At 36.6% G+C, this 21,273-nt stretch overlaps 3 protein-coding genes across 8 annotated transcripts in view; all 3 read right to left on the reverse strand.

Moving 5' to 3' along the window:
* Positions 1-3,841: 3,841 nt before the first annotated feature.
* d2hgdh (D-2-hydroxyglutarate dehydrogenase) lies at positions 3,842-8,869 on the reverse strand. 2 transcript variants are annotated; one of them, XM_016474051.1, is made up of 11 exons: positions 8,737-8,869; positions 7,993-8,104; positions 7,584-7,786; positions 6,750-6,807; positions 6,532-6,671; positions 6,198-6,391; positions 5,746-5,914; positions 5,496-5,639; positions 4,873-5,015; positions 4,612-4,777; positions 3,842-4,214 (listed from the first exon to the last, which is right to left on the reverse strand). In XM_016474051.1, the coding sequence occupies exons 2-11, from the start codon at positions 8,100-8,102 to the stop codon at positions 3,952-3,954; spliced, it is 1,590 nt and encodes a 529-aa protein (XP_016329537.1). In that variant the 5' UTR covers positions 8,103-8,104; positions 8,737-8,869; the 3' UTR covers positions 3,842-3,951. The 2 variants fall into 2 exon arrangements, with proteins under 2 accessions (XP_016329537.1, XP_016329536.1); XM_016474050.1 differs by lacking the exons at positions 7,993-8,104; positions 8,737-8,869 and having other exon boundaries at positions 7,584-7,934.
* A 465-nt stretch (positions 8,870-9,334) lies between these two features.
* On the reverse strand, positions 9,335-14,693 carry LOC107678698 (zinc finger protein 622-like). 4 transcript variants are annotated; one of them, XR_001632958.1, is made up of 8 exons: positions 14,579-14,692; positions 12,186-12,737; positions 11,230-11,481; positions 10,977-11,139; positions 10,444-10,559; positions 10,049-10,192; positions 9,708-9,942; positions 9,335-9,536 (listed from the first exon to the last, which is right to left on the reverse strand). XR_001632958.1 is itself a non-coding variant. In XM_016474069.1 (8 exons), exons 3-8 carry the CDS (start codon positions 12,733-12,735, stop codon positions 9,809-9,811), a joined length of 1,359 nt encoding a protein of 452 aa, XP_016329555.1. In that variant the 5' UTR covers positions 12,736-12,737; positions 13,696-13,776; positions 14,579-14,693; the 3' UTR covers positions 9,625-9,808. The 4 variants fall into 4 exon arrangements, 3 of the variants coding, with proteins under 3 accessions (XP_016329555.1, XP_016329557.1, XP_016329554.1); XM_016474069.1 differs by lacking the exon at positions 9,335-9,536 and adding an exon at positions 13,696-13,776 and having other exon boundaries at positions 9,625-9,942; positions 14,579-14,693; XM_016474071.1 differs by lacking the exon at positions 9,335-9,536 and adding an exon at positions 14,316-14,338 and having other exon boundaries at positions 9,625-9,942; positions 14,579-14,693.
* Positions 14,694-19,553: 4,860 nt separating this feature from the next.
* LOC107678694 (single-stranded DNA-binding protein 3-like) overlaps positions 19,554-21,273 on the reverse strand; it is an 85,680-nt gene continuing 83,960 nt past the window's right edge. The window contains exon 17 of one of the 2 annotated variants that reach the window (XM_016474064.1): positions 19,554-21,240. In XM_016474064.1, coding sequence (XP_016329550.1) covers positions 21,211-21,240 — 30 coding nt within the window. In that variant the 3' untranslated portion in view covers positions 19,554-21,210. The remainder of the gene's footprint in view (positions 21,241-21,273) is intronic. The other variant, XM_016474063.1, reaches the window with a different exon arrangement.

Genomic DNA, 21,273 nt, shown 5'->3' on the forward strand with positions numbered 1-21,273 from the left:
AAAAACGGCTTGATCTGAAAAGCGCGGTTTTTGACGGTAAAAAAAGGTGTTTTTACACTACCATTGAGAAATTTTAACCAAACTAAGTTACAGACTTTTCATTAAGACCCTAAAGAATCATATCAACTTGTGGAAAATGGGCATCATATGACCCCTTTAAAGAATGTTCACGCTGCTCTTTTTCCATACATTGAGTGCATTTAGTGACCAGGGATTGTCAAGCTCCCTGAAAGTGAAAGAAACATAGGAAACATGGTCAAATGGGTTATGGAATGACATGAGGGTGAATTAATGATGACAGAACTAATTTTTTGTGTGTGAACTTTATCTCTTTATCCCAGTCTGGTCAAACTCATAGCAGCCCATGAGGGCTTCCTTTGACACAAGGCCTTTCTGACCTGTTGCCTCTATGCCTGCCTGACAAAAGCCATTGTAGCACATCGTAGTGCTTTTTTGTTGCTGTTTGTCTTTCTCTTTGCCCTCACCGGCATGCGTACTTGATGTTTCTTCACTGACAATCAGCCGCTGTCCAGTAGGGCCTGAATTATTTGCTAATGTTATGTACAAAACCCTACTTATGAGTGTTCAAGGTGACGTGTCAACACACTAACAGAGCTAGTCATAGTCATAAACAGACTCTGGTTTTGTGAATTTGCATATTTGTTTAACCTTACGCTTTTTGAGAATGAGAGAATGCTGATGATCTTTAAATTTGAAATGTTTTTGACTATTTAAAAGTGCAACGTCACTCTAATATAGGATTTATGAGGTTTACAAAGGAAAACACTATTGTTATGTCCCAAGTCGAAATGGTTTGTGTACTTTGCTTTTGGTTTGGGTTGAGTTGTGTGGCGTTTTAAGAATTTGATGATGCTTTCATGACACTACACTGGTCACTTTTGCTCTCCCAAAAACGGACGAACGTTTACATATTTGTGTTCTACAGGGGAACGAAGTTAGGAATTAGACTACAGGAATTGTTGCATTATGAACTGTGAATATGTTATAATGAAGAAACCATATGTATGATGTTACTGGAATATAAATGCAAGACAGTTACGAGTTAAAAAAAAAATGCTCTTTTCCTTCGTTACAACAGTGGAATGGTTTTTCTGTCACGTTAACAAAAGGTTGCCCATGCTGTGATAATGCTTTCTTTTTAGCCATAAATTTCAAGAATCTTGTTGCGGATTATCATGCATCTGTCTTGTGTTTTCCTGTACAGGGAGATGAGCTAAATGAAGCCTTGGGAAAAGGTTCCCCATTGTCTGAGTCTGCTGGGAAATGACCTTCTTATCTGTGGTGATGTTTACAGAAGGTCTGCAGCCTCTCTCTGATAACCAGTGCTTTTATAGCTGGTAGTACACCAGCTGAAGCTAATGAGAATGTGAATGCCAACCGATTTGCAGACGCAAGATCAGTTGTAGACCGCTTTAGTAACTGTCTTTAAAAATTGGCTCTGAAATAAGCTTAGATGTAGTTCCACTGCTTTCTTCCAGATGTAGTTTTCCTATAGAAAGGAATGACATTTGTTTTCCATTTAGCATGATGGACAGATCTTTTATGAATTAATTTGTATGTGATATGGGGGGGGGGGTCAGTTTTTATGCCATTAAAAAGGCTTCCGCCGTTGTCAACCAAAATATTATTTTATTGTCTCAATGGATTGAACAACTTTTTGTTAGTGAGGAACACTAGGCAGAAATCTGGTGTATTTACATGCTGAAAAATAAAATAAAATCTCATGCTGGGGTTTTATTTGAAGAATTCGGTGCTGATTTCATTCTTGTCTCAAGCTACGTTTTTAGATGGTCTTCATTTGATGTGGCTCAATAGCTTCAATGCACCATCAAACAAAATTGCAAAAAAGTCAAATTCCTTACTGTTTGCCTTTCAAAAGGTAGTTCTTTCCCAGACACCATTGGTTAATTTATGAGTGCTCAGAGGCTGCAATTCTGTGTGGTTTTATTCAAAATTCACACATTTTAATGAGTACATAAAACAGTTGCCTTAACCTAAATCACTATGGTGGTAAGCCTATAATAATTATGTATATTTTCATCATTTGTCCATGTGTGTTTGTCATATCCATAAATAAAGGAATACCATTTAGTTGTAGGCTTTGTTCTGTTTGTTTTAAGGAGACCAATCAGGCTTGGTTAAAGAGACTATTAACTACTTCCTTTAAATTATATTGTGTCTCTCACAATGTCTACAAATTTGTAAAACTGATCCAAGATCAGGTCAAAACCATACAGATACTGGTTCATGGATTCAGAGATCCACATTTTGAAACGGTTATGACCTAATAAAGCCTATTTTACTGAAAATCTTTGGCAGTTTGATACGCCTTCGGAATCACTGGTTCAAAACAAATGTGACCCTGGACCACAAAACCAGTCTTAAGTCGCTGGGGTATATTTTTAGCAATAGCCAAAAAAACATTGTATGGGTCAAAATAATCGATTTTTCTTTTATGCCAAAAATCATTACGATATTAAGTAAAGATCATGTTCCATGACGATATTTAGTAAATTTCCTACCATAAATATATCAAAACCTAATTTTTGATTAGTAATATGCATTGCTAAGGACTTCATTTGTACGACTTTAAAGGTGATTTTCTCAGTATTTTGATTTTTTTGCACTCTGATTCCAGATTTTCAAATAGTTGTATCTCGGACAAAAATTGTCCTATCCTAACAAACCATACATCAAAGGAAAGCTTATTTATTCAGCTTTCGGATGATGTATAAATCTCAATTTCGAGAAATTGACCCTTATGACTGGTTTTGTGGTCCAGGGTCACAAATGATTAGCAAAGGTTTCGAAGCTTCATGAAGCAGTGTTTCGAAAGCACCCATCACTATAATGTAGTGTAGGTAGCTTGTAACCTCTAAGAAAAGAGTTAGCAAGTTAAGGGGAAAGCGTTATTACCCGCAATAAAACGCGAATCAACATAGTTTGCGCAGCATCGCAGTACATTAGCTGTGCACTGACTAGACTCACTAAACAGTTTATGTTGGTAACAACACCAACCTCTAAACCAGCTAATACTTTGGTCTGCTTGCCTATAAATAGCCTTTCCAAGTAATAGTTTCAATCGTTACACCTTATCTTATGAATAGATATAGTTATGGCTAATGTCAGCGTTGCCTAACTTTTGTAACATTATTTTAAAACAACTGATTTCAACAAGTCAAAACAACAGTGGCATAAGCTACTTACCTCCTCATTTCGCATATTTCCTGAATTTCATTATTGGGAGAGTTTGATGTTGTTAGCTATAGATATGCATAGGATGTAATTGAGATTACATATAAAATCGGGTAAGTCGTGGCCTAATGGTTAAAGAGTCGGACGATTCGAGTCTCGTACCGGCAGGGATTGTAGGTGGGGGGAGTGAATGTACGGCGCTCTCTCCCACCTTCAATACCACGACTGAGGTGCCCTTGAGCAAGGCACCGAACACCCAACTGCTCCGTTCACGGTGTGTGTGTGTGTTCACTGCTGTGTGTGTGCACTTTGGATGGGTTAAATGCAGAGCACTAATTCCAAGTATGGGTCACCATACTAGGCCACATGTCACGTCACTTCACTTCAAAATATGCATATTGTTAGCGACATTTGCACATTATCTGTTACCACTGGCCATCAGATTAATACGCACAGAGTAGCGGAGCCTAAGCACAACTCATGCGATCGCTATTACCAAAACAGTGTTCCTCCGCAAGTTACTTGCAGTTTTATGCTTTAACCGCTAGATGGCCAAAATATACATAGTATAGCTTAGTTTAAAGCATGACTTTTAAAACACAAGACTGAATCAATTAAATACTTAGAGTTTGATCTATTACAGTCCAATTCAATACAATGACAGTATTACAATAACACTGTGGCAAAATAAAATCAGCCTTATTTTTCATATAAATCATGAACACCAAGAAACTATTAGTGTATATTGTCTGGCAGTGTTTTGTAAGGGTTGAGAATGCCCTTAGGATCCAGCATGGCTTTAATGCTGCCCATGAGGGCGACAGCCTCTGAGGGTTTACTGTAGTAAATGTAGTTTCTCTTCTTCAGACCGAGCCCATGCTCTGCGCTGATGCTGCCTTTCCATTCGGATGTCCACTCGTACACATACGGCTCAATGGCAGCCAGTAGAGCGGGGTCTTTAGAGGGCGAAGTGATGTTCAGATGAAGATTTCCATCACCTGAAACAAAACAAAAAAAATATGGGCAAGGTTTGAGGGGGTCTGAACCCACTGTTTAAGGGTTTGTGCACATAAGTACAGTGCTGTCCAGAAGTTTAGTGTTGGTAAAATTTTTGAATGATTTTGAAAGTTGTCACTAGACATCACACACTTTGTAAATAGTGACTGGATGGACTGAAGTGAAACAATCTGAATCTGTGCACAATTTCATTCATTACATGATTTTCTGAGACACCTGTCAACTCTTGACTGCCCAAAATCTGCAGACTGGCTATAACTTTCAGTAACTAACCTCAACTACTCCAGACTGCAAATCGGGGCAAAAGTTCTGTGGTGTATTCCAGGTTCCGACTCAAAACAGTCCAGCAATTATTGTAAGACAAAAAGGTAGCCATACCAACATGTCCATAGCCCACAACATTCTTGGCCATGTCTCCAAGGTGCCCCCTCATGTCTTGGACTAAATCGTAGATCTTTTCCACTGGGAGGGAAATGTCATATTTGTAGGTGTAGCCTTCATGTGTCAGAGCTTCTGTGACTCTCTCCCTCAAAGACCACAATGCCTGTGAATGACATAAGATCTTCAGCACTAGACAGAACAAATGTCAAATTCAAAATCATGTTGAATTTAGCTGATCAACAGAAGTGAGCAGAGTGCCTTGATTTTTGTCGCCTCTGTTGCAACTGTCCCATCAGTTACTAGAGATGATGTCATGACTTCCTCAAGGAATTGATGTAGTTTTTCTTCATCATGGGTTGCGTTGGATCCAGCGGTCTCGATGACAATGTAAAAGGGACTTTCTGCAACACATATCATTCCAATAAGTCCAATACAAAACAGAAATGAGGGTTATCCAACATTTTTAAAACATCTACCTACCAAAAGTTGGCATGAAATGAAAATTCACACCATATATATTTTCTAAATGAGTTTTATTGATCTTATTGTGAATGAATCAGCCATGCATGTTTTTTTGACTTCAGTTTTGTGGTCAATTGATAACTTCTCTCTGGTGATATATGCTGCACGTCTCCAATCATACAGTCTGCTTAAACCCCACCCCTTTCTTACAATTGACCTTTAAGCTCACATTCAAATCTGCTTCCATCTAATGAATAACCGCAGAACAGAACCAAGTCCCCAATTCTATGTATTTTCCGATAGTCCACCTCACTTGGATGTACGTCACAAAAGAAAAGATCTGTTACTACTTCCATCTCAACTTTAAGAACACAGATACCCAAAGTTGTCTTTGAAACAGTAAAGACACTAGTGTTTACCTGTGATGGGGTTGGTGAGTTTCAGATGCTTCTCCAGAAGGCTCATACAGGAGGCATCTAAAAACTCAAAAGCAGACAGGATTTCTCCCAGCATCCCTCTACAATACTGAAATGTTTCCAGCAGTTGCTGGAAGCTGGAGCACCCTGCAGGACACATGAGGAGCTGCAATAAGTTTTTTAGCCACACTATGTGCATGAAAAGGAGAACTGAGAGTTAACTGAAACGATAACTATATTAGCATCATTTTACCTAAAAAAGCTACATTGACAGCTTTAGGCTTGCGGGGGCACAGGATGGAAACTGCAGTAATGACTCCTAATGTCCCTTCTGAGCCAATGAAAAGCTGCTTGAGGTCATAACCAGTGTTGTCCTTGCGAAGTGTGGCCAAGCATTTCAAAATTCGCCCATCTGCCAAAACCTACACATGTGAGACATACAAGAATACTACTTAATAGTAGCCATTTAGATCCTTTTCATCATATAAAAAGAGGCTGATTTCTTCCTCTTAATGATTCAAGTCTAACACAAAAGCATGAATGTATTATTATCAAACTGCATCTGGAATAATCATGCGAGCAAGAAATAAATACTAATTTGACACCTTCATTGTCTATGTTGAGTCAGTTCTATGTGTTTTTTAATGGAACATCATCTATCAGAATGTCTGGGGAGTTCATTTCTGTTAAAGAGGAGGACCTCACCACTTCCAGGCCCAGAACTGTCCCTCGAAGCGACCCGTAGCGCAGCAGTCTGAGACCACCTGCATTAGTGGACACATTCCCTCCAATATGGCAGCTTCCCTTCGCCCCTAGATCCAGCGGCATGATGAAGTCTCTTTCCTCTAGATAGTTAGACAGGTTCTCCAACACACAGCCTGCCTGACAAGTGAGGATACCTGGAAGCCAAACAAATATCCTTTCAAGAAAAGTATTAAGGTATAATGATTTTGACTTGTTTTTATATTTAGATTTGTCACTGATGATAGATGCTTCATGACAAGTTATAATAGATAACAAGGTGATTTAGCAAACACACCTGAGATGTTGTCGAATGTGATGACTTGGTTCATTAAAGAAGTGGAAAGGATGATCTCATCAAAAACAGGGACGCTTCCTCCCACCAGACCTGTGTTTCCTCCCTGCGGACACACTGCCAGATTCCGCTCACTACAGTGCCTGTGAAAAACATGGATAATTTAATAGTACAATTTTTGTAACCAGCTGTAAAAGTCAATGTGATCATGGAAAACTGACCTAAGAATCTGAGAGACCTCTTCTGTTGTTTTGGGTCTCAGAAGTACTTCACTATTACCTTCAAGAAAAACACACCCATTAATTAAAATATTGCTACTTTTTAATCTTAAATAGTATAATTCCTAAACACTACACTTAATGTGTCTAAACACTATCTGTAGATTGTATTTAGAATCTGCTGAATCTTTAGATTGTTTTCATCTTCTATGTTTGCATCATATTATGTCACATATAAACACATTACCATTTAAATTATTTTTGTTGTTGTTTGAAAGAAATAATGATTTTATTCAGCAGGGACACATTAAATTGATCAAAAGCAACAGTAAAGACATTTTATAATTTTACAAAAGACGTCTACTTTAAACAAATTTTGTTCTTTTGAACTTCCTATTCATCAAAGAACCACGAAAAAAAATGTTTTCCACAAAAATATGAAGCAGCACAACTATTTTCAACACTGATAATAATAAGGTTTTTTTTCTTGAGCACCAAATCAGCATAATAAAATTATTAAATATAATAAAAATATTAAAAGTGAAGGATCTTGTGAAACTAAAAGACTGGAGTAAAGATGAGGAAAATTCAGCTTTGCCATTACAGAAATTAATTTATATATATATATATATATATATATATATAAAAGTTGTTTAAAATTGTAATATTTATACTTTATTTAAATATTACAATATTTATATTGTAATATTTATACTGTTTTAAAATATTCCTGACCCCAAACTTTTCAACTAAAATGTGACAAACGCTCACTTACTTATAGATAAAACATACATAACACTTGAAAACTATTCTTTAGGAAATGCAAATTGAGTTCACCTTCCACTGTCTTAAGCCAGTCTACATTGCTGGACTTCAGCAGGTCTGGATCAGTGATGGTTCTTCCAGGCAGCAGTGTTCTAAAGAAAGCAAGGACTTCCTGTGTGACCCTGGAGAAGGGTAACCGTGGTGGGGCAGCACCCGGGTTGGCTGGACTGGCTCCCAACCCTCTGCTGTGCACATAGCGATGCTGAATCAGCTGGCTGGAGCGCACTATCAGAGCTCTGCCTACTGTAGTGAGAGCAGTGCTGTACTGTGGGCACAGTGACCAAATAAAAGTGGACTTCAGAGAAAGTCTTGCAAACTTCTCAAAGAAGATCACCATATCTGTGGTGGAGAGAACATGACACAGATTACTCCCATCACTCTGCTGTGCACACAGCGATGCTGAATCAGCTGGCTGGAGTGCACTATCAGAGCTCTGTCTACTGCAGTGAGATCAGTGCTGTACTGTGGGCACAGAGACCAAATATATGTGGACTTCAGAGGAAGTCTTGCAAACCTCTGAAAGATCCCCATATCTATAGTGGAGAGAACATGACACAGATTACTTACATTTCAAATTGCAAAATTGTACTCAAGTTTACCACTCATACAACGGGCCGATAACACAATTAGATGTACATGAACTTCAGTCTTATTGCATAGGAATAAATGGTTGATACAGAGAGCCAGCAAATCTATTACAGCCACCACAGTACACAGTAATCATATTTCTAGAACACAATACATGATCTTGAATCTGGTTATGGTAATCCGTTTACATGTTGCAGAATATTCCATAGTAGTAATAATGGTGTATCAGAATATAAACCTATTACATAATGTATATCAGAATATAAACATGATATTATATTGTGATATATTATTACTGTATTATATAGATTGTTATATTTATTTAATAACGTAACATTGATGGTCAGTGAACAGCTCATAACGACAAATACTATTGACCCAAGTAACTACAAAATGCCATTGAAATAAAAAGCAAATCAAATACATTTCCCGTGGTTTCTATCTGCATTTGTTACATTAAAGGGTTAACAGCTTATACACCTGACATAAACATGTAAGTGCTTTGACCCGTAGTTCATTAACATTCGTTACATTTATTCAAAATCTTGCTACAAAACATATCAGGTAGGATACCTACTGAATCAGAGGTGTAGGGAGTTTCAGCTGGTTTCACATTATATCACAAAGGCACTTAATCTTCTGACATTTTTCCTACAACACAGGTCTGTTCAAATGTTATGATTAACTTCCTCATGACCTTTGAGTTTTTGCAACAGGACTACAAAGTGGAACAGCGCTGTCTATTGGCGAGGAGTATAATGGCGCTCATTTATCCAGAGGGTAAGAGTTTGGTTCCTGTATTATTATTGTATCTTTTTTATTATTTCTACCACACATATTATAAATCAAAGGCACCCTGGCTGTGAAAACCCAGCTAAAGTCATTTTTTGGTGATTTACTGTTTTCTATATACAATCATCCTTCATAAGGTAAAGAACATTCTTTGAAAATGTAACATTGATATCTTTATTACTGACTAAGACCACGTCAAAGATTGAAATCATAGCGAAATTAATGGTTGAAATCAAACTTCGATGCTTGTTATCTCATAGATTTTGAGATTTTAGCCTGGATTTCACAGAGAGGGTCACATATTTTAATCTTTATTTTCTGGGGAAAAAAAACAAAAAAAAAACAAACATCAAATCAGGCATTGCTTATTTTATTGATAATTTATACAGTATTATAAATCTGAAGTAGGTTTTTATAATATGTTTTACCTTTTACAAGGAGTATTAAAATTGCAAATGCTAATAAAGGTCATTATGAACAATTTTCCAACCCTAATGTATCAATCTCATGTTGATGCTGGAAAAGCACATAATTTAGATATCTAAAGCACAATGTTGCCTTATACATTAATGTATGAAGTTCCACCTTTATTCATGACATTGCCTTTTACAAGGAGTATTAAAATTGCAAATGCTAATAAAGGTCATTATGAACAATTTTCCAACCCTAATGTAGCAATCTCATGTTGATGCTGGAAAAGCACATAATTTAGATAAGGCACAATGTTGCCTTATACATTAATGTATGAAGTTCCACCTTTATTCATGACATTAACAGCAGTTCACATCTCAGCTGAATCAACACACAGACTATCATTCCAGACTACTGTTAATAACTGATGCTGAAGGTTAATTAGTTTAGAACATGACTTGTGCTCTGAAATGGGTCTGTTTGGTGGTGTTATTGCTCATGCCCATCTTCAGCATCCACTTGGACTTCATCCTCCGCACATACTGCATGTCCTTCTGCTGCTGGCTCACAAAGCCTTTACCTGCAAGAGAAGACATGGTTTAAACAGTCAATGGTGCAGAAATAAAGTTAACCATCACCAGACAAAGATCATTCTTGACAGTCCTGACTTTGCAAACCTAACTTACCAAAGTCTCCTGCCCATCCAAGTGCTTTGTACTGTTTAAGGACTCGACCAACAGCCTTCTGGTTATGAGCTGGAACCAATGCCCTCTGAACACCAAACCTCTGCTTATAGTACCTCATTAGGGAGCGATGGCCAATCTTTGCACCTGTAACAAACAGCAAAAACAAAGTTTGGTTTAATATGCATTTTGATTTTGAATAAAATGCTCAAGTCAGGATACATTTACTTTCAAGAGTAAAAGCCTGATGGAATCAGTTAGGTGCGATTATTCTTCAAAAGGAAATATTTCCTGGCATGCTTAATATTTAATCTAAACATCAAGGCAATGTCATAATTAAATGTCATAACATAACGGTTATACAGAAACGTGTTGTAAACACAGCTGTTCATCAGTACCTGAGGGCAAAGTGAGCTCCAGCGTCTCATCATCAAACTCTACAGTCTTTTTATCAGGCAGTTCACCATCCTTCATCTCCGCATCATCTCCATCTTTAGCATCAGGATAACTGCTCCTGTATGTTTAGAGGGACAATGATTATTGCTCACATTTAAAATACATTTTATTTTAAATATTACTACTGATGATGTTTAAGCCCAGAACCTCAGTGATGGTGAACACTTTTTCTATCTACATGTTACAACTACAAATATCACACAAGAAATCTATTTTAAATCGAAAAGCAAAAAAAATCTGAATTTGTTGCATTACTGATTAATTTAATAATGTAGGTTAAAGTTAATTAATTTATTAGTACTTTTTTATATAAGTCATAGAAGTTTGTTAAAATTAGTACCTAGGGTTAATGCAACTTAATATTAAGCAAGATGCACAAGCATTGCTCACGGTCATTTTTTATTTAATTACAAATCATGTGATATAAAATGACAATCCAACAAAACGCCTGGTCGAAATATTTCAACAAATGTACCTGAAGTCATAAAAGTCTGCGAACTCGAGAGCGGCTTCTCTGTCTGTGAATAGTTTGCAGTGACTCTTGTCGGTCATGTGTGCCTGAACTGCTTCTGTAGTGTAGAATGACTTCCCTTTTTCATTACACCATAAGCACACCTTACCAACACCAACCTTCTCTCCTACAGAGAAATACACAGAGAAACACACTGATTACTGCAAATTCATAACTAATATTTTGAAAGACCACTTCAGTTCTCTCGCTGGCTTACCTAGGTATGAAATAAATCCTCTCAGGTCCACCAGATACTCAATATCAGGGAGGAAGAAGCTGTGTGTTTTGGTCATGTGCATCATGTTTCGGGCGAGTGAGCGTGAATGATGTCCACAGAACAGACAGTCTGTCACTGGGATGGCCCCGGGGGCCGGAGCTGCCCCAGATGTGGAGTACTCCTCCATCTCCTCCTCCTCTTCATCATCATCATCACCATCCATATCCTCATCCTCATCAACATCCTCCCATTCTTCAAAGAAAAAACAAGATTCTTAATTAGCGGTTTCAAAGCAAATCCGGTCAATTCAGTATTATTTATATGGAATTTTCTACAACACAGACTGTTTCAAAGCAACTTCATATTATTAAACATGACAACTACAGTGTACATGTTGTAAAATTCTTCAATTATGAAACTAATTGACTTTCAGCTGTAAAGCAGCTCAACAGAAGATAATAGTTCAATTCAGTTCAATGCTGATTCAATTCAGTTCAATAACTGTCAATGATGGAAAGTTCATTTAACACTACAAAAGACTTTATCCAGCTCAAATCAGTTCAAATTTTGTTCTCATTTAAAAGTGTCAGCACATTTAAATAATAAATAATATTACTAAATATTGTCTTTTAAACTGAGCAAGCCAAAAGCGACAGCTGCAAGGCAACAGTGATTTTATTGTATTTTATTCTGTGTATTTTACTCTATTTATCTTCAGAAAAAGATGTTTAGTTATGATTTACATTGTACTTTTAATTATTTTTTTTATCTTAATTTTATTAATTTCCTAGCACCTTTAATACATTTTTTTACTGTTATTTGTTACTTTTATTGTATATTTTCCTTTTCCTGTCATAATGCTTTGGCAATATTGCTTTGGCAATATTGAATGTAAATACAATCATTCAGTTCAAAAACTGAAATTAAAATTGTATTTTATTGTTAATGATTCTTACCTTCCTCCTCTTCTTCACCCTCCTCCGCTGCGATCTTCTTGGCCTGCTGCTTGAACCACTGCAGCCGAGGCGGTTTGTCCGGCTGCGTTCTGACCTGTTTCTCTGTGGGTGTGGCTTTAGAGGGGGTGTGTCTCTGATGCTCCCTGAGTGCTTTCTGAAGCGCTTCGTTCTGTGCGTCTTTATCTAGCTCCGCCCCTTTCTCCAGATTCTTCTCATTCATTCGCTGGACAGTCTCCTGGGCGGCGACCAAGGCTTTCCTCTCAGCGTACTGGTGCTTATTGGATTGGATGTGATTGTTGTAAGCATTGTCAGTGGAGAATTTTTTGTTGCAGGTGGCACAGTAGGCCGAGCCGTGTCCGCCGCTCTGACTCTGCTGCTCGGCCGCTGCCCGCTGTGCCAGCACTCGCTCCTGGAAGTTTTCTGAGGTAACCGGAGGCATGTCTGCAACCTTTCTCTTCAGATTATAGCGGTGCCAGTCTGTTTTATAATGTGCCCGCTGGACCTCCCCATCAGAGAACTGCACAAGGCAGCTGATGCACGTGTACGACATGACTGCAGAAAAACATACAGTGATTATGAATCAAATTCTTTCATGGTATTTTTAAATTTGGGTCACATCTGTGATTCTGACAGTTTAAACTACCCAAAGACCAAATTTTAGTGAATTTCATGCATTATATGTTAGTTCAATAATATTTTTAATTGAATATTTTCTATTTGTTTATTTCATGATTCTCTAAATTAAGCACTGTTCATTTCTATAAAAAAATAACAAAAATATTAGAGAAAACTAATTTTATATTATTTTTCAATTAATGCAATATTTAAGTTAAAATGGAGCAAATACATTTAAAATTGAATGATTGGGGGCAGATTAGTAATAAAAATATGTGACCCTGGACCACAAAACCAGCCTTGAGTAGCACGCGTATATTTGTAGCAATAGCCAACAATACACATTGTATGGGTCAAAATTATTGATTTTCCTTTTATGCCAAAACCATTAGGATATTAAGTAAAGATCATGTTCCATGAAGATATTTTGTACATTTCCTACCGTAAATATATCAAAACTTAATTTTTGATTAGTAATACACATTGCTAAGAACTTCATTTGGACAACTTTCTCAATATTTTTAAAGATTAAAGATTTCCAGATTTTCAAATAGTTGTATCTCAGCCAAATATGGTCCTATCCTAACAAACCTTACATCAATGGAAAACTTATTTATTCAGATTTCAGATGATGCATAAATTTCAATTTAAAAAAATTGACCCTTATGACTGGTTTTGTGGTCCAGGGTCGCATATGTACTATAATGTAGAGACAATAGATATAGCCTGTATAAACATATGAAGTGAAGTGACATGTGGCCAAGTATGGTGACCCATACTAGGAATTAGTGCTCTGCATTTATCCCATCCAAAGTGCGCACACACAGCAGTGAACACACACACACCGTGAACACACACCCGGAGCAGTGGGCAGCCATTTTTTGCTGCGGCATACCTTTGGGTTACGAGTCCGACTCTCTAACCATTAGGCCACAACTTCCCATATATATATACAAGGTTGTGCAATTCCTAGGTGCTGAGAACAGAAAACATTTTTCGTAATTACTTATATCTGCATTTAAATATAAATTTAGACACTAAGGCTACTGTTGTGAACGTTTAAGGTTTGTTTTGTGTAATATTGTATTAATTTGCAAAAATGTTGCTCTGTTCCATTCACACCAGTTCATAGGTTTGTCTGCATTATTGTGTGTTTGAATGGGAGTGTCTATACCGAACTCTGATGAGAACTTATTTTGTACATGGAAACGTCAAAAAATACATCGAAATACTGTTTGTCCAAAATTATGTAATTACTAAACAGTGAAATAACAGCACAGAAAAGCTTTGTTTTTTGCTGTAGTTGTTCAACTAAAATCTACAGCAAAAATACAAGATAAAACGCATAACATTTTACACAGTTATTGTAATTCAACACATTATTGAACTAGGTGTTTGTCACAACTATACTAAACCTCTTATACAGAAAATAAACATTTGTACAATTGCACTGTTTGACTCAAAATCTGTAAGTTACGTTAAACTGATGTAACGTTATGTTACACTGCATGTTACCAGCACGACATCTCCGGTGTCTCCTACAATAAATGAGACAGACTTATTTAAATAAACATCGGACATCGCACACTCATATGAGAGATAAAGGCATGACGTTTTAAACAATTGAAGTAAAACCATATGTAAAGTTACTTTATAGCAACATAACCATTAAATAACGTAATATTTGCGTATACCCACAGCAAGAGTAATATGTGGTAAATCTCTATAGAATTCCTTCAATATAATTCATTTTTTTATATGAGAAAGTGTGATCTTACTTGGTTTATTTGATCCTCCCTAGTAGAAGTTTACAGCCTCACAGCACTGACAACACGAAGATGGTGAAGCAACAACCTTTGACCCCGAACAGAAGTGCGCTCGCGGACACTGCGCCGCCCTGCGGTATGGAGGATACACCACGTCTTCTGGGTAACACCATCTTTCGTGTAAATGTCAAAACTCTTTGATTAGACAGTCATTAGATGGTTTTCTGTTTCGGTAAAAATTGTAATATCAGGGCATCTCAGAAAGGTTACTTAGAATAAACCACGCGAAACGGACCTAATTTGTAGGCTACTTCATTCAAATTACAATAGTATGTTTTCACTATGTAGGCCTAGGCTATGTTTTTAATGAAACGCGTAATGTCTTCTTTATTTATTTATCTATCTATTTATTTATTTAAATTATAATGTGTGTTTTACTCTGCAACTCGGAGAAATGCTTCTCAAATCTACTCACTTACCAATTAATGTACAAATATACAAAATTATAACCTTCTGTGACAGTAAACCACTTTAGTTCAGGTTTAAGATTGGATGTAGTCATTTAATATTGACCAAATGAAAACCCTGTATTTGTTGACCACTATTCTGAATATCAGAGGGAATATTCAGTTTTTGTGTTCCTTTAAAATTGGCGAAGCCCTCCTGGTAATAACTTGGACTTCAGCGTTAACCAGATATAATTACATTTGAAAAAAATAAAAAATCTTGAAAATTTCAGTCACTAATGGCACCATTTCCTATGAATGAGCCAATGCCACCAAAGAAAACAAAAAAAAGATGAAAGACATGGTCCATAATATTAATACTACATGTATTTAATTAATGTGGGTGAGCCATACGAATAAAAAAATAAAAATAAAACAAACGGTAATACTCTATACTGTTTGAAATAATGTTCTTTTCAGTTAACAGTGCAAAGTGTCACGGCCTCTTTCATGTCTGCTTCCTGAAGCCTGAAGCTTTTATTCTCCCCTACATTACAAAAGGTCATTTAGGAGATGATGAACATTCCTGTAAAATTGTTGTGAACAAATATTGTGCCCTTGTGTAGTCCACTTTAAGCATGATTCAGAGCTCATAGACATCTGAGGAATGAATTCAAAGCGCTTTTTAATAATTAATTGTGAGCCATTGCAGTGTGTATACACACCTGACACTGGTAAATCTGTATGAAGGGGACATGTCAATCAGCACGAGTCATAATCTGGCAGTTGGAATATTTCTATACCTCAGGGACATCACAACCTTGGAGACTTGATAGCATTAATGCTGTTTGTATGAGTTCTCGCTGGCACCCCTCAATTGAAATTAATTGCAGCCCAAGGGTCACTGTTTCACCGCATTAATTAATATTCACACTCTTCCCTAGGAGAACAGCAGTGGCGATTTATAACGGCTGTACCCTCCTCTCCAGCCACACGAGAGGGGCACTTCCTGCCAGAGAGATTGATGTTGGTGCCGTACACCGAGTTCTCAGGGGACAAGAGAGAGGATGAAACTAGAAACCTCTGACAGAGGAGACCTCACCAGCACAGCCGGTTAAATATCCTCAGAACATGCACACCATCACAATGTTTGCCATAAACGCGCAAGAATCAGAAATATACACTACTGTTCAAAAGCTTTGAATAATTATGATTTCTAAAATTGTTTTTAAAAACAAGCTTCTTTTAGCTCCGTTACTGCATTTATTTGATCAAAATGTAATATTGAAAAAATATTTTTATAATTTAAAATAACTTTTTGAAATTTATTTGAAAATTCAATTCAAGTGATGCAAAGCTGATTTGCTGCTCAAGAAACATTTATTTTTATGATGTTGAAAATGGCTTTGCTGTGTAATTATTTTTGTAGAAGCCATGAATAGGAGCAAAAGAGCATTTGTTTGAATTACATTTTTAACAATGTTTACATTTGTAACAATGGTAAAGTCTGAATTAATCTACTGACCTATTCAATAATAAAATGCTATAAAATGCCAATTGGAATCTGAAAAAAAAAAAAACATATAGTTTAAAAATGCTTTAAACACAACATTTACAAAGCTTGTAAATACCCGTAAGTTGACTGGGAAAAAATAAAATGCTAAAAAAATAAAATTTAAATGTCCCATTAACTGCAGATGTACAGAACTGTTCAAAAGTTTGGGGTATTTTTTATTTATTTGTTTGTTTTTAAATACATTAATACTTTACTTCAACAAGGATGCATTAAATTGATCAAAACTGACAGAAAAGATATTTATAGTATTTCTTTATCAAACAAATGTTCTTTTGAACTTACAATTCATCAAATGATCATGACAAAAATCTATATTTCCACACAAATATTAAGCAGCACAACTGTTTTCAACATTGATAATCTGTTTTCAACATTGATAACAATATGAAATATTTCTTGAGCAATAAATAAATAAGCATATTAAAATGATTTCTGGAGGATCATGTGACACTGAATACTGCAGGAATGCTGCTGAAAACTTTGCCATCATAAGAATAAATTACTTTTTAGAAATACATTAGATTATATAGTTATTTTAATAATACTTCACAATATAAATGTTTTCATTAATTTTTGATCAACTAAATGCAGTGAAAGGTGAGCATAAGAGACTTGAATAAACTTAAAAATGGTAGTTTACAAAAGCAGGTGAAGTGAACAGGACGCATAAAAAGAACACACATATGTTAAAATAAACTGTTTTAATAATAAATTAAGAGCTGGGAGAGCAGAAAGTCTTGGTAAAAGGGGTTATGTTATTTTATTAGTCTTAAATTTGTATCTACAACGAAGGGACAAGCAAAAAAATAAGCAACAACTCCATGAAAAAAGAAACCAAAGAGAGAGAAAAAAAATACATTATTGAAGCACTTTTTCCATCCTTTTTTAATAAGCAACTTTTAAATCTAAAAGAAACTTTACAATATAAAGAAACATACAAAGAACATCTTAATTTACTACACAAGACAGAAAGAGTCCCTAAGACAAGGATCCGTACTATCCTAAACATGAAATGCAAAGCAAACCCAGGAGACAGACTGCTTTATACTCGATACTGCTTTTCATTTGTCAGAAAGAACAACAGTGGAGGATTTTTTCTTTCTTTCCCACATCTGAAGCCCCTCCGCAACTCGTCTCCTCACTAATGTTACAGTATCGTACAGCGTCACAATAGAATTACAGAGATGGCCAACGACGTGAGTGGTTTACATACAGAGGACTGGCTGAGGAGAAGAGACCGCAACCTATAAAACACTATCTCAAAAGAACAGGAAGGACACTTCCCTTCATTTTATTACCTTTTTTTAAAATCCCTACTCTGAACAAGTTTTTAAACCTTTTTTTGTTTTTGAAATAGATAAAAATCCTTCATAGTAAAGTTTGCAATGTGTGATCCCTTTAGCACATAAAGAGACAAGTCCTGTGTTCATGTATGTCCTCATAGGCAATGTGTTAAAAGGTGGGCTGCTGTCTGGAAAGTGCAAAGTGAGGACACGTCCGAGAGGCTTTCACCCTCCACATACATCCCTCCTGTAAGTGTCTAGTCTACAAGGAGCGAACGGTACCACTTCAAACACCCCTTACTTTCCTGTTCTAAAACATGAGCGCTCAGACGTCGTTTACTAAGTAGAGGCTGACAAAACTTTACATTTACATGATTTAGTACATCTGTACAGCGTCAAAGACAGAGAATGGTGATTCTTTAACTACAAACATGGGTTCTTCCTTTACATTTTTTTTTACCCCTAAGATCTTGTAGTATTCATTGGTAGTGACTGAAATATCAAAACATGTCAATGATATCAAAATGCATTTTACAGTATTTACAAACAAACAAAGTAATACTATAAGATAGACGCTGTATAAATGTGTGTTTCTGTGTGTACATCGTGTCATCAAGCTGTGGAGAACTTAAAAACAGGTGCTGTGTGATTAATGTGTGTGTATGTAATCAGCAGGAGGATTTTAGCATTTAGCTCTGATATTTACCGGTTCCTTCGGACCCCTAACCATTTCACTGAGAGCCCTACTTCCAAAAACACGTTTTGTTTCAAGGGATAAGAACACCCCAAAATCACTCACCCTCGCGTCATTCCAAACCTGTGTGACTTTCAGTGGAAAATAAAAGAAGATACTTAGAAGAATGTTGGTAACCAAATAGTTTCGGTTCCCATTGACTTCCATTGCATGGTCAAAAATGACAAAGTCAATAGAGGCCGAAACGTTTTAGTTATCAACATTCTTCAAAAGAATCTTTAAAAAGACAGATTGAAATAAACTTAAAAGAAAAATGTTATTAACCAACGAATCTTCAAGTTCCTATTCACTTCCATTGTATGAAAAAACATTTTTTAAAAGTCAATGGAGACTGAAACAGTTGTTCTTCCAAAAAGAAAAAAGAAAAAAACAGTTTCACTTCTCATTGACTGAATGAACAAAAATTATAGGGACTGAAACAGTTTAATTACCAACATTCTTCAAAATATCTTCTGTAACAAAATAGATTAAAACATCTTCTATTAAGAATATTTTGAAGAATATTTTGAAGAATTGGTAACCAAACAGTTTCCATTCTCATTGACTTACACTGTATGGCCAAAAATTACAATTGGAGTCAACGGGAACCAAAACGGTTTATTTACTAACACTCTTCAAAATTCTTCTTTAACAAGATAGATTAAAGCATCTTCTTTAAGAATATTTTGAAGAATGTTGGTAACCAAACAATTTTGGTTCCCACTGACTTCCACTGTATGGCCAAAAATTACAATGGAAGTCAATGGGAACCAAAACAATGTTCTTCAAAATATCTTCAAACCAAAATATGTTTGGCTACCAATGTTCTTCAAAATATCTTCTTTAACAGGATAGACTGAAGATCTTCTTTAAGAATATTTTGAAGAATGTTGGTAACCAAAAATTTCCCATTGACTTTCATTATATAGACAAAAATTACAATGCAAGTCAATGGCAATCGAAACTCTTTAGTTAGAAAGTCACAGTTTTGGAACGAGAACGACGCAAGTAAATGACAGAATTTTCATTTTTGGATGGACTATCCCTTTAAAAGACAGACAGAAAATGCATAACACCAAACGCAAAAGACAAAATGAAAAAATGCATGTTAATATTATGAAACACACAGGCTGTGAGCACATTTAGTTCATGTATCCCTCATTCAGTAGTCCCTGGAAGTCCTATTACTATCCCCTCATCTCATAAACTCGTTTTTGAAGATGATTAGACATAATACAGAACACATACTTAACAAAATGTGTTTGAGGAGGAGGGCTCTATTCCTGCACCCGAAAAAATCTCCAGTATGATGAGCACCGAGCCGACAGGATCCTCATTTGTAATGTCATGTGACTAGAGACACCCTGTTCAGATTCATGCAGAAGGAAAGCATGTGGGTCTCTGGCGAGGGACAGAATGATACAAATCTTCAGGAGGTATCTTAGACTGGCATATTTACATGTGTACAATATGTCCTGACGGGTCGCATGTGAGACGTGTGCACGATAAATCAATTCATGAACAAAAACAACAAATAAATAAGTTGTGAATCACGGTGAGCAGACATCTGTCATGTGTTTGAGTCAAGTTTAGCACTAGTTAGTTGTATAACCACATGTTTCCGGCTCTGGTATGACATCACTTCCTCTCTACAGATAGATTGAGACTCCAAAACGTGTTGTTGGATGCACAGGCTGGTCTGAGGAGGTTAAAGTCGCTGCTGGTTTGGGCCTCAAGCCTCATGGCCTCAGACATTCACTCAACAGGGACAATGAAACTACATTTCCTGTATATAGATGTGTACTAGAGACGTAGAAGAAAAGGTACGGCTACCTTTTTAATCTGCGGGAGGGAAGATTTCACAGCAAACACAAAACCTAGTGTAGACTTCCTGCAAAAGTCATGACACTGTTATTGTGCATTATGGAGGTGTGCTTTTTTTCTGCCCAATTGGTGGTTTACATACAATGTGCCCCTTTCAAAAAAAGATTAAAACCTAATCAGTAACCATCATTACAATATTAATACAAATAAAATCAACAATTGATAATAATACAATACATACACAGAATAATGAAAACGTTCATTGCCAGACCCATCTTAAAGAGTTTCCTCTTGCATTTACACAATAAAATGGAGGGAAAAGGTGCAGATATTTTCCACTGTAAAAACGACTGCATCCATTCAAGATTAAAAAAACGAATCACAAAAGTGGAGTGAGTTCTTAAAGATCATAAAGTGAGCAGCCCGGTGAAGCGTGTGCCTGCCTTCCTGTGTGTGTTCAGCCCCGTTAGTGTCCTGAACCAGAGAGGAAGTCCGGGAGGCAGGGAGATTCAGTCAACAAGCTCTTCCTGTGGCTCTGGAACTGTTTCCTGTTGCCGGTGGCCATTTTGCACAAGCTGGGATGGGCCACTTTCATGCGAGTCCTCTGCTCGTGAGACAACCCAGAAGGATGTGCAGAAAAAGCCAGAGTTCCGTGGGCAGAGGGTGCCAGGGGTTGATCGACGTGAAAAGGGGACGGGGTTAAAAAAAGGAACGGGGCGGTTGGAGGGGGTTTGAAAACGAAACGAAAAAGAAAACCCCAAATAAAACAAAACAAGAAGAAATCACACACTCATCGTCATGTTGGGTGAATACTGGAAAGAGACAAGGGGGGGGGGGGGGGGGAG

The sequence above is a fragment of the Sinocyclocheilus anshuiensis genome, unplaced genomic scaffold (genome assembly GCF_001515605.1).
Source record: "Sinocyclocheilus anshuiensis isolate Anshui unplaced genomic scaffold, SAMN03320099.WGS_v1.1 scaffold1458, whole genome shotgun sequence".
NCBI lineage: Eukaryota > Metazoa > Chordata > Actinopteri > Cypriniformes > Cyprinidae > Sinocyclocheilus > Sinocyclocheilus anshuiensis.

What these genes read in the sequence shown, in the direction of transcription:
- d2hgdh (XM_016474050.1), bottom strand. Translation starts at nt 7,908, where the DNA reads ATGGTGATCTTCTTTGAGAAGTTTGCAAGACTTTCTCTGAAGTCCACT. An exon ending in CTGGCTTAAGACAGTGGAAG is followed by an intron (nt 6,808 to 7,583) that starts GTGAACTCAATT and finishes TTTTTCTTGAAG; the next exon opens with GTAATAGTGAAGTACTTCTG. An exon ending in TGTCAATGTAGCTTTTTTAG is followed by an intron (nt 5,640 to 5,745) that starts GTAAAATGATGC and finishes TGTGTCCTGCAG; the next exon opens with GGTGCTCCAGCTTCCAGCAA.
- LOC107678698 (XM_016474069.1), bottom strand. Translation starts at nt 12,735, where the DNA reads ATGTCGTACACGTGCATCAGCTGCCTTGTGCAGTTCTCTGATGGGGAG. An exon ending in GGGTGAAGAAGAGGAGGAAG is followed by an intron (nt 11,482 to 12,185) that starts GTAAGAATCATT and finishes TTTTCTTTGAAG; the next exon opens with AATGGGAGGATGTTGATGAG. An exon ending in GGAGCTCACTTTGCCCTCAG is followed by an intron (nt 10,193 to 10,443) that starts GTACTGATGAAC and finishes TGTTTGTTACAG; the next exon opens with GTGCAAAGATTGGCCATCGC.